The 13064-nt window shown below is 46.6% G+C and overlaps 1 protein-coding gene across 1 annotated transcript; it reads left to right on the forward strand.

Annotated features, from left to right (window-relative positions):
* The first annotated feature begins 2358 nt into the window (after nt 1-2358).
* On the forward strand, nt 2359-6791 carry LOC149319107 (uncharacterized). Its single transcript, XM_089511119.1, has 2 exons — nt 2359-2416; nt 4956-6791. The coding sequence occupies exons 1-2, from the start codon at nt 2368-2370 to the stop codon at nt 6779-6781; spliced, it is 1875 nt and encodes a 624-aa protein (XP_089367245.1). The 5' UTR covers nt 2359-2367; the 3' UTR covers nt 6782-6791.
* The last annotated feature ends 6273 nt before the right edge of the window (nt 6792-13064 follow it).

A 13064-nucleotide genomic window follows, 5' to 3' on the forward strand; every position in this document is an offset into this window, starting at 1 on the left:
GTCCAACCCCCTGCCATGCAGGAAATCCAAATCAAAGCATCCCCCATTGACAGATGGCCATCCAGCCTCTGCTTAAAGACCTCCAAGGAAGGAAACTCCACTACACTCCGAGGGAGTTTGTTCCACTGTCGAAAAGCCCTTACTGTCAGGAAGTTCTTCCTCCTAATGTTGAGGTTGAATCTCTTTTCCTGTAGCTTGCATCCATTGTTCCGGGTCCTGTTCTCATGACTCCAGAGAATTCGCTTCCAGGCTGCCTTCGATTGCACTGCGATTTGTTCTGGTGTGAAAAAGCACTCTGATGCCACCCTCCTTGGCCCCTGCGTCCTGCTCCGTCATTCCCCTCCTCTTCCTTCATGCCATCTCCTCCTTTCTGCCAACCAGCCGATCCCATCATCCCCTGCGTCCCCTGCATCCTCCTAGACCCCGATATGATCCCTTCCTTCAGCCTGCCACCAATCCCATCATCCCCTGCCTTCTCCTAGACCCTGATCTGCTCCCCTCCTTCAGCCTCCTACCAATCCCATCATCCCCTGACTCCTCCTGCATCCCAATCCTGGCCCAAGGTACCCCCAGCTACCTATCCCATCATCCCCTGACTGCTCCTGCATCCTGATCCTGGCCCCAGGGACCCCCAGCGACCTATCCTGTCATCCCCTGACTGCTCCTGCATCCTGATCCTGGCCCCAGGGACGCCCAGCGACCTATCCCATCATCCCCTGAATGCTCCTGCATCCCGATCCTGGCCCCAGGGACCCCCAGCGACCTATCCCATCATCCCCTGCCTTCTCCTTCATCCCGATCCTGGCCCCAGGGACCCCCAGTGACCTATCCCATCATCCCCTGCCTTCTCCTGCATCCTGATCCTGGCCCCAGGGACCCCCAGCGACCTATCCCATCGTCCCCTGACTGCTTTTGCATCCTGATCCTGGCCCCAGGGAGCTCCAGAGAGCTATCCCGTCATCCCCTGCCTTCTCCTGCATCCTGATCCTTGCCCCAGGGACCCCCAGCGACCTATCCCATCATCTCCTGCCTTCTCCTTCATCCCAATCCTGGCCCCAGGGACCCCCAGTGACCTATCCCATCATCCCCTGCCTTCTCCTGCATCCTGATCCTGGCCCCAGGGACCCCCAGTGACCTATCCCACCATCCCCTGACTGCTCCTGCATCCTGATCCTGGCCCCAGGGACCTCCAGAGAGCTATCCCATCATCCCCTGCCTTCTCCTGCATGCTGATCCTGGCCCCAGGGACCCCCAGCGACCTATCCCATCATCCCCTGACTGCTCCTGCATCCTGATCCTGGCCCCAGGCACCTCCAGAGAGCTATCCCATCATCCCCTGCCTTCTCCTGCATCCTGATCCTTGCCCCAGGGACCCCAGTGACCTATCCCATCATCCCCTGCCTTCTCCTGCATCCTGATCCTGGCCCCAGGGACCCCCAGCGACCTATCCCATCATCCCCTGACTGCTCCTGCATCCTGATCCTGGCCCCAGGGACCTCCAGAGAGCTATCCCATCATCCCCTGCCTTCTCCTGCATCCCTATCCTGGGCCCAGGGACCCCCAGCGACCTATCCCATCATCCCCTAACTGTTCCTAGACTCTGATCTGCTCCTCTCCTTCAACCTGCTACCGATCCCATCATCCCCTGCCTTCTCCTTCACCTCTATGAAGGATGACAGCTAAGGAGGGGGCAGGAAATGAGGACAGCGTCCAGAGCCCCACTGAGCATGCCCAAGGGTGCCGATTCGCATTGTTGAACCCTCAAAGTATGCTCTGGTGTGGTAATACAGTGTGCACTCACTCCCCTTTGCTTGAATCCGCATCACGTGATTTGCTTGGAATCGAACTGACTTTGCTTGCCCCTCACTTCGGAAGGACAACAGAAAGGCAACCTGGTGTGCAAAAACATGACGTTTTAACCTCAATCCGAATTGCTAGAGAGGAGTGACTCTGGATCTGGTGTAAAAAAAATCACGCTTTGCATTGCTAGAACAGCAGTGACTGCGGATCTGAGCTGCAACCCCCACCCCATGTGTGATAAGGTCCTACGTGTCAGGATAGTCAGTATGCTAATCCATCATCAGTAGCCCAGCCATGGTCTAAATTATATTGTTGATTATATTGTATATTACAAACTAGGTCTCAAAGGCAGTAGCTTTTCTCTTGCTAACAGAATTTAAAGTTTATTTCCTGGACTAAATTATGAGGTGATCAAATAATTTTTGGGATGCATCATGTGCTTCTCCCTCCCCTTTTATTAGTCATTCTCAGGATGAGGGCTATTTTCTATTGCAGGTGACCTTTGCGGATGTGGCGGTATATTTCACTGAGGAGGAATGGAAACTGTTGACCAACAAGCAAAGACTTATGTACAATGATGTGATGATGGAGAATTACGAGAATGTGGCCTCTGTGGGTAAGGAAGCTCAATTCATTGCCCTTACTATGAAGACTGAGGGCCCTTTCATTCTAGATTATGATGGCACTATGATTCCACTTTAGAATTATAGTATCACAGGGCTGGAATAGATCACAAGGACCATCTGGTCCAACCCCTTGCCATGCAGGAAACACATTGAAAGCATCCTCGACAGATGGCCACCCAGCCTTTGTTTACAGACCTTCAAAGACCCTTAAAGACCTTCAAAGAAGGAGAACTTTAGAAATTATTAATAATAATGATAATAATAATAATGAGACGCCACCATGCTCTGAGGGGGTATATTCCACTGTGGCATAGCTCAGGAAGTACCTTCTAATGTTTAGGTAGAACCCCTTTTCCTGTGGCTTCAGTCCAGTGTCCTTTGCTCTAGAGGAGCAGAAAGCAATCCTCAGTAACTCTTCAAATAGTTGACCAGGGCTATCATATCCACTCTTAACCTTTTCTTCAAATTAAACATTCCCAACTCCATAAACCACTCCTCATAGAGCTTGATGGTTTCCAGACCCTTCACCATTTTCCTTGCTCTCCTTTGGATACACTCCAGCTTCTCAACATCCTTTTTGAATTGTGGTGACCAGAAGTGGACACAGTATTCCAAGTGAGGGCCTGGCCAAAGCAGAACAGAGTTGCACTATTACTTCCCTTCATCTATTCTATAACATAGAATCATAGAGTTGAAAGAAACTATAGAAGGGCTATCCAGTCCAACCCCCTGCCATAACACTATACTCATATTGATGTAGCCTAGAATCACATTCGCCTTTTGAGCTGCTGCAAAACACTGTCGATCCAGGTTCAAGTTGTGGTCTACCAGGACTCCTAGATCCCTTTCACACTTTATTTAATAGTCATAGCAACATTCTGTGAAATCTTGGCATTTGTAGTTTAGTGAGGCACTATTGCTCTCCACTTTCTAAGGGTTCTAAATACCCTAACTTAAACTGTCAATTCTAGGATTTTGTGGGAAGGAACCATGGAGAGAAATGTGTTTTGGCTCCAAATGCTCCTCAGCCCATCCCTGACCATGTTTCCTAGCTTTTTGGCCCCTCTTCCAGCCTTTTGAGACTCTGGAGCGGCTTCTTGGGCAAAATGCCTCCCTTGGCCTTGCAATGGCTTAGAGAACAATGGCAAATGGACATCACTTCCCCAAAGGGATGCTGTTGGATATTGAGGGGCAAAATATTACTTATCCCCCCCCCCCCCGGGAATACAATGTGGAGGTGCCTCTGAGATCCCCTGGGGGGCAATCTGACCCCCCCCCCCTCACCAACAGTAGTTCATCCCCGTCCTAGAGATGTCATAAGCCTGCTTTCTGGCATTTTACCCTCACCAAAGTTGGAGTCCAGGTCCCAGCCCCTTTGTTCTGCCTTTCCTATTATTTATATACTTATTATCCTGCCTTTCTCAACAAATGAACCTCAAAGTGTCCCTTTTATGCATCAGGCGCTGTGGGTGTGTGTCTGTGATAGAGAAGAGATGCCGAAGGTGAAATGCTGAAGCAGTGCAGATGGGCAAGAGGGAAGGTTGGGGAGCAGAGGGAGAAAGGCAAGGGGATCTGGCAGATGGGAGCCAGGAGGGGAAGGCAGGAGCAAAGCCAGGATCGCCTAGCTCTGTGTGGCGAGGAAGGGACCTCTGGGAAGGGCCAAGAGAGGGGCCTTGGGGATTGGGAGGCAGGTCTAAAACCAAATTGAATGCAATGGGTGCTTGGTGCAAATATATCAGACATAAAGGATTAGCACACTGGCTCTTGGGTCCTTCTTGGCTCTGAATTCTGATTGTGTTCCCAAGCCAAAATACAGCACAATCTGAGGGGGATGCTACCAGATACAGCTCAACAATAACACAGCAGAGTAGGGAAGCAAATATCCAGATACAGATATTGATAATGAACTGACCACTTTCCACACTTAAAAATAAGTCACAAACACAGTTGATTTCATCTAAATCCTTGGAGGTTCTCTATCTTGAGTTGCTAAATAATACAAATATTTGCAATCTCTCCTCTCTGACTTCCATCAACTTCACCATCTCTTTTACACACAACTCCAGTCCAATCCACACCAATCCCCATTTTAGCTGTATAACGTATTGGTTTTGAGTCATCTCCTGGCACCAAACAGCATGAAGTGACCTCTGCAGTTAGCTTGCATCATGCCATGTGCTCTAACTCAGCACTCTATGGCAGTCTCACAGAATATGATGCCACCAATCAATCAAAGTATTATTGCACATGTTTCATGGGATATTTTTTCCACAGTCCTTTGACTATCTGCTTCCACTGATTCCTTCAAGGCAGTCCCCATACAGTCTCTTCTTTGCTAGCTCCTGTGAGTAAGGATACAGTCGTTCCATGGATTTAGGGGCATAAACAGCATGGTCACGTTTGGGTTCCTCACAGCAACTTTATTAATTTAATCTCAAATAAGGAGGTGTTAATGAGGGCTAAATCATGGGGTAACAACCTCCTTTCTTAACTCTGATTTTCAGTCTTATCTGTCATTGTCCTTTACAGAAGAACATTTGATTCATGAGAGAGTCCAGACAGGAAAGAAGTCACATAAATGCCAGAATTGTGGGGAACGTTTTGCTTACAAGTCAATCCTTGTCATGCATCAGAGAGTCCACACCAGAGAGAAGCCATACAAATGCCAGCATTGTGTGAAATGTTTTTATCAGAAGTCACACTTAGGGACACATCAGAGAGTCCACAAAGGAGAGAAGCCATACAAATGCCAGCATTGTGCGAAATGTTTTTATCATAAGTCACACCTAATGACACATCAGAGAGTCCACACAAGAGTGAAACCATACAAATGCCAGCATTGTGGGAAAAGTTTTTCTCAGAAGTCACACATAGTGAGACATCAGATTGTCCACACAGGAGAGAAGCCATACAAATGCCAGCATTGTGGGAAAAGTTTTTCTCAGAAGTCAAACCTAGTGAGACATCAGATTGTCCACACAGGAGAGAAGCCATACAAATGCCAGCATTGTGCGAAGTGTTTTTATCGTAAGTCACACCTAATGACACATCAGAGAGTCCACACAAGAGTGAAGCCATACAAATGCCAGCACTGTGGGAAAGGTTTTTCTCAGAAGTCACACCTAGTGAGACATCAGATTGTCCACACAGGAGAGAAGCCATACAAATGCCAGCATTGTGCGAAATGTTTTTATCGTAAGTCACACCTAGTGAGACATCAGATTGTCCACACAGGAGAGAAGCCATACAAATGCCAGCATTGTGCGAAATGTTTTTATCGTAAGTCACACCTAATGACACATCAGAGAGTCCACACAAGAGTGAAGCCATACAAATGCCAGCATTGTGGGAAAAGTTTTTCTCAGAAGTCACACCTAGTGAGACATCAGATTGTCCACACAGGAGAGAAGCCATACAAATGCCAGCATTGTGCAAAATGTTTTTATTGTAAGTCACACCTAATGAGACATCAGAGGGTCCACACAGGAGAGAAGCCATACAAATGCCAGTGTTGTGGGAAATGTTTTTATCGTAAGTCACACCTAGTGAGACATCAGAGGGTCCACACAGGAGAGAAGCCATACAAATGCCAGTGTTGTGGGAAATGTTTTTATCGTAAGTCACACCTAGTGACACATCAGAGGGTCCACACAGGAGTGAAGCCATACAAATGCCAGTGTTGTGGGAAATGTTTTTCTCAGAAGTCAGTCCTAGTGACACATCAGAGAGTCCACACAGGAGAGAAGCCATACAAATGCCAGCATTGTGCGAAATGTTTTTATCGTAAGTCACACCTAATGACACATCAGAGAGTCCACACAAGAGTGAAGCCATACAAATGCCAGCATTGTGGGAAAGGTTTTTCTCAGAAGTCACACCTAGTGAGACATCAGATTGTCCACACAGGAGAGAAGCCATACAAATGCCAGCATTGTGCGAAATGTTTTTATCGTAAGTCACACCTAGTGAGACATCAGATTGTCCACACAGGAGAGAAGCCATACAAATGCCAGCATTGTGCGAAATGTTTTTATTGTAAGTCACACCTAATGACACATCAGAGAGTCCACACAAGAGTGAAGCCATACAAATGCCAGCATTGTGGGAAAAGTTTTTCTCAGAAGTCACACCTAGTGAGACATCAGATTGTCCACACAGGAGAGAAGCCATACAAATGCCAGCATTGTGGGAAAAGTTTTTATCGTAAATCACACCTAGTGAAACATCAGAGAGTCCACACAGGAGAGAAGCCATACAAATGCCAGCATTGTGGGAAAAGTTTTTCTTCGAAGTCATACCTAATGACACATCAGATTGTCCATACACGGGAGAAGCCACATAAATCTCAGCAGTGAACCAACATTATTTTTGTCAATAAGTAATATTTAAAAATATATTTTAATTCACTAGGGCTAAGGATAGGCCTTTATGATTTTGTTTGTAAGGTTTGTCTGTTCATATGTCTGTTTGTGTTTTAAAGGTGTATTTTGTTAAGTTTAGGTTTTAACAGGATTAATAGGATTTATTTATATACTGCCCAATCACTAATTTTAATTGCTAATAGTATAGATAGTTGTTTTGGGTTGTAAATTCGACTTGGGTTTATGGCTTGTGGTATAGGTTAGATAGATGGGGGTCTGGGATTTGTTGCAGCTGGCTAGAAAGTTATGGGAATGATCGCTTTGGCAATGTGTGGGATGTTGGCTGAAGAAAGTTGGAGGCTGGTATTAGGAGAAAGGGGGCTAGTTTCTGGGAATGGCAAACGTGGCCTTGTTACCTGTGGGGCATACACTATGGGAATTGGAGGTGGGGGCTAGGTTTGGAAGAGGGTGGAGTTTTAGGTGTTGGGGTTTTAATGTATTGTTTGTCTTGAAGTGGGCAGTTCTGACTTAAACACTGAATTCCTGACTCTGTGTTCTTAATAAAATTCTTTGCTATTTCAAAACACTGGACTCTTTGATGCACAGAAGTTCTGAATTTGCGCAAAACTGACCCTTTCCTCTCTCCTCAGTCCTCAGCTCCATTCCCATCCATACGAACAGCAGAGGCAAACACACACACACACACACACACACAGGATACACAGAGAGAGCTTGATTTCCAAAGCAGAGCCTTCCTTTCCTGCCTTTCCCTCCTTAGTGCAGCTTGGCACCTTGGGCTCCATTGCAGTCTCCTCAAAGGAAGAAAGGAGGGATGGAAAGGGAGGCTGCTGAACCCCCGGCGCATACCTTCCTTTCCCACAAAAGCCTTAGTGGAATAAGCAGCAACAGAGGGGATAATAGACGATTCCCTGCTCTCAGGCTTACAATCTTTAAAAATCCAAAATGTGCAACATATACATTTTAAATAATAGCCAAACCCTAACCCTCCCTCCCCCACCCCAGTCCCAATTACGCAAGTAAATGATGTAGGATAAATTACAATAGAGAGAAGAAAAAGGAAAAGGGGGCTAAAATTAGGGTGTAGAGGCTGAGGGGAGAACATCTATCTATTCTGGGTAGCTGGGGTATCAGTATCAATATCAGTGTCGGTGACAGTAAAAGCGGGAGGGCTAATCTGGGAAGGGTTGCTCAAAGAGATCCATCTTAACCGCCTTTTTAAACGCTTGTAAGGGGGTGAAGTAGGTACTACTGCAAATAGTCTGGACCCAAGCCATGTACGGCTTTAAAGGTTATAACCAACACCTTGTATCGTGCCTGGAAACAACTTGGCAGGAAACGAAGAGATTTCAGTGCAGGTGCTATGTGGTCGGTTCCAGGTGTTCCAGCGAACAATTTGGCTGCTATATTTTGTACCAATTGCAGTTTCTGAACGTGAAAGAAGGGTAACCCAAGGTAGAGCTCATTGCAGAAGTCCAGTCGAGAGAAGTGGGGCTAAGTGGGTTGGTGTATGTGATTGGATAAGTTTGTGATAGCTTGAGGAATGTCCTTAATACAGGTTCTCCTCCAGCTATTAATTATGTCACACACTGGTTATGGGATTGGTGGAGAGGTGGGGTGTATTGTGAATTTTGATCGTGTTGACGGAGCTCAAATTGAAGTAGTGTGGGGCAAGGGGAGATATAGCGGTAGGAGGGTGGAATCACAATATAAGGGAAGACAGGATCGATACTTAATACCTATCCTGCCCTCCATCCACCCTGCTAACCCAATAGAACCGAGGGTCAGTCCAATCGTACCACAGACGCTGTCTCTGCTCCTGTGCAATGCCAGGTCAATCAAGAATAAGATCCACATTATTCACGACCTTCTGGAGGATAGGAACTGTGACCTGGCTTGCATTACTGAGACCTGGCTGGGGGCCAAGAGTACTGCAGTGTGGGCACAGGCTCTCCCAGCCGGGTATGTTGTTAAGGAGCACACCAGGTTATGTGGGCGGGGGTGGGGGTGGAGGTGTTGTCTTCGTCCATAAAAACACTCTTACCCTAACCAGGAACCCCGTCCGGAAGATGGACTTCATCGAGTGTATTTACCTGACCCTGAAGGCTAGGGACAGTCTTCCATCCACCCCGTGTGCTAACACACTCCCTGGCCGAGCTGACACAGCTGGTCTCGGAAGTGGTGTTGGAGTCCCCCAGACTTCTTGTTCTGGGGGATGTCAACATCTCTTTCGAGGCTGGCTCTCAAGATCTGACAGGTGCAGCTCGGGAGTTCATGGCTTCCATGATGGCTATGGGCCTGTCCCAATTAGTCTCGGGTCCAACGCATTGCGCGGGTAATACGCTCAATGTCATCTTTAGCACGGACGGGGACAATCCGTGGGCAGAGATTGGTGGTACCTCTGCCCTATCATGGAGGGATCATTTCCTGGTTGAGATTCGACTTAAGGCAGCTACCTTAATCCCCCCCCCGGGGGTGGAGGACCTATTAGAATGGTCCACCCTTGAAGGCTGATGGAACCCAAAAGGTTCCAAAAAGCCTCAGAGGGGCTTATGGTTGGATCTGACAGCGACTCTGTTGATGCCCTGACTGACATCTGGGATAATGACCTTTCCAGGGCTATATACAGCATCGCTCCTAAGCGTCCTTTCCGGCCCGCTTCTAATAAGAAACCCTGGTACACGGAAGATCTCAGGGAAATGAAGCGGGCTGCGCAACGACTAGAAAGCAGCTGGTGGAGAGACCACCGTTTGTCCAATAAGACACTTCATCAGGCTCTTTTGAAGTCTTATGGAGTGGCAATAGGTGCAGCAAAACATTCTTTCTATGCTGCACGTATTGCGTCTGCGGAGTCGCATCCAGCAAAGCTGTTCAGGGTGGTTAGGGAGCTAACTCAGCTCACCCCCGCCCTGAACCCTATCTTAGAACCAACTAAGGCCTGCTGTGACAATTTTAACAACTTCTTCGCAGATAAAATCTCTCGGATAAGGGCTGATCTCGACGCTGGCACTTCATCAGAGACAATTGTAGAGGTGTCCAGAACTTCCCCTGATAAGAAACAACTATAGGCCGCTTTCACTATTGCCATTTTTAGGTAAGGTGATCGAGAGAGCGGTTGCCTTCCAACTCCAAGCTGTCTTGGATGAAACCGATTATCCGGACCCATTTCAAACTGGCTTCAGAGCGGGTTATGGAATTGAGACTGCCACGGTCGCTTTAGTCGATGATCTCCATCTGGGTATCGACAGGGGAAGTGTGACCTTGTTGGTGCTCTTGGACATCTCAGCGGCTTTCGATACAATTGACCATGGTATCCTTCTGGAACGCCTGAGGGAGTTGGGCATCGAGGGCACTGTGCTCCAGTGGTCCCGATCCTACCTCTCGGGCAGATTCCAGATGGTGCAGTTGGGGGACACTTGCTCCTCTAAGAAGGAACTCACGTTTGGTGTCCCTCAGGGTGCTATTTTGTCCCCCACTTTGTTTAACATTTACGTGAAACCGCTGGGAGAGATAATCCGGAGACACGGGGCGCAGTGTTATCACTATGCTGATGACACCCAAATATGCTTTTCTGTGCCCCCAACTGATTCAGTGACTAAGGATGGGGTCTCTCCTCTGAACACCTTCCTGGAGTCGGTAAAGGGCCGGATGAGGGAAAACAAACTCAGTTTGAATCCAGAGAAAACGGAAGTACTGGTGATAGGTTCCCCAGGCCTGTCCTGAATGGGGTCACACTTCCCCTGAAGGACGAAGTTCGCAGTCTAGGAGTACTTCTGGACTCGTCTCTGCAGTTGACATCTCAAGTAGATGCAACGGTGAGAAGTGCTTGCTATCAACTTCAGTTGATACGCCAGCTGCGACCCTACCTGGGCCAAAGGGACGTTGAAACTGTGGTACATGCTCTGGTAACCTCTCGCTTAGATTTCCATAATGCACTCTACGTGGAGCAATGCTTGTACCAAGCCTTGAAGCTTCAGCTAGTACAAAAACATGTCAGCCAGATTGGTCACTGGTGTTTCCAGGTTTGACCATATAACACCTATTCTGAAAGATCTGCACTGGCTGCCTATTTGTTTCCAAGCACAAAACAAGGTGTTGGTTATTACATATAAAGCCCTACATGGTTTGTGCCCGAGTTAATTGAGGGACCGTATCTCCCCATATAATCCGGCCCGCACACTCACAACAACCGTGAAGAACTTGCTAGAAATTCCATCATCTAATTATGCTACTACATCCCAGAGGGCCTTCTCAGTAGCGGCCCCACAAATCTGGAACAATCTTCCCGAGGAACTCCGCCTGATCACCCCGCTAAAAACATTCAAAAAGAGGCTAAAAACGTTCCACTTCTCTCAAGCCTTCCCCTCTGGAAAATGAAACTAGTGTACTTTGATCCCATCAACTTTCTGCCTCACCATTTCGAATGATTGTTTTAGATTTGTATATTGTATATTGTGTTATTGGTTTTAACTATTTTATGATGTGTTTGTAACTGTTTTAAATTTTGTGTACACCGCTTTGATCTTCTGGAAAAGTGGTATAAAAATAAAATTTATTATTATTATTATATTATTATTAATATTATTAATAATAATAATAATAATGTGGGTCCTTGTTATCTGCTGGGGTTTGGTTTCAGGATCCCCCGTGGATAGCAAAATCCATGGATGCTCAAGTCCAATTAAATACAATGGCATTGGTATTATAATAATAATAATAATAATAATTATTATTATTATTATTATTATTATTATTATTATTATTATTATTACTGTGGGTCCTTGTTATCTGCTGGGGTTTGGTTCCAGGATCCCCTATGGATAGCAAAATCTGTGGCTCCTCAAGTCCCATTAAATACAATGGCATACTGAAATGGTGTCCCTTATATAAAACGGCAAAATGAACGCTTGCTATTTGGAATTTATATTTTTTGGACTATTTTCAATCCATGGATACTTGAATCCGTGGATAAAAAAAATCGGTTTGATATTGAGGACTGACCGTTTTCGTGTTTTTAGCTTGCATTTTGTCCTACATTTTTCTTGAAGGCCCTACATTTCACGGTGCCTGTCCTCCTTTCTGTTTAGAATATCTGGTCACTTGGGTACCATGGCCTTCCTAACAGATTTCTTCGCATATATTAAGCACTCGTGATCAGATGTTAGGATTTTGATCTCATAAAACATCCAACGCCGCTGTGATCCTCAGGGGAGGAACTACTCTGGATCCCACCACCTTCACACTTAATCAGAATGAGGGACAGGGCCTTCTCTATGGCTGCTCCCAGGTTCTAAGAATATGGCTGCAATTTGGCATGGGACTTGGGTCTTTGTAAGGATACTTACATGTGTGGAGAACATAATTAAGTACTTTTGCAATATTCGTCTTCACTTCAGGGGCTACTGTGACATTACATCATCGAGACAACCGCTGTGCAATAGTTGAGGGTGGAGTGACTCATGCACCACGGACCCAATGTGCAACAGGCACTGATGGGCATTGAGGCAATCCTGATAGTCATCCAGATGCTGGCTAGGAGGTGCCAGAATGCAAAAGGAATGCCTAATGTGGATTCTCAGTCTTGCTGCTATTTAATTATTGCCTTTTTGTAATCCTAAAATCATAGATTTGGAGGAAACCCCCAAGGACCATCCAATCTAACCCCGTTCTGCCATGCAGGAAAACACTATCCAAGCCCTCCCTGAGACGGATGGCCATCCAGCCTCTATCGCAAGACCTCCAAAGAAGGAGACTACACCACTCTCCAAGGCAGCAGCATATTCCACTCTCAAACAGCTCTTACTGTCAGCAACTGCCTCCTAATGTTGAGCTAGAATCTCTTTTCCTGTAACTTGCATTCATTGTTCTGTATCTTGTTCTCTGGAGCAGCAGAAAACAAGCTTGTTCCCTCCTCAATATGACATCCCTTCAAATATTTAAACAGGGCTATCATATCACCTCTTAATTGTCTCTTCTCCAGGCTAAACATCCCCAGCTCCCTAAGTCTTTCCTCATAGGGCTTCATGGTTTCAAGACCCTTCACCATTTTAGTCGCTGGACACCGTTCCAGCTTCTCAACATCCTTTTTGCATTGTGGGGCCCAGAACCGGACACAAGATTATTCCAGGTGAGGCCTGACCAAGGCAGAATAGACTGGAATACAGTCGGCCCTCCTTATCCATGGATTTTTTATCCACAGATTTAAACAGCAAACCTTGATTTTCCATTTTATATAAGAGACACAATTTTGCTAGGCCAT

The sequence above is a fragment of the Sceloporus occidentalis genome, unplaced genomic scaffold (assembly GCF_023333645.1).
Source record: "Sceloporus occidentalis isolate IW3139 unplaced genomic scaffold, rSceOcc1.0.p SCAF_2, whole genome shotgun sequence".
Classification (NCBI taxonomy): Eukaryota; Metazoa; Chordata; class Lepidosauria; order Squamata; family Phrynosomatidae; genus Sceloporus; species Sceloporus occidentalis.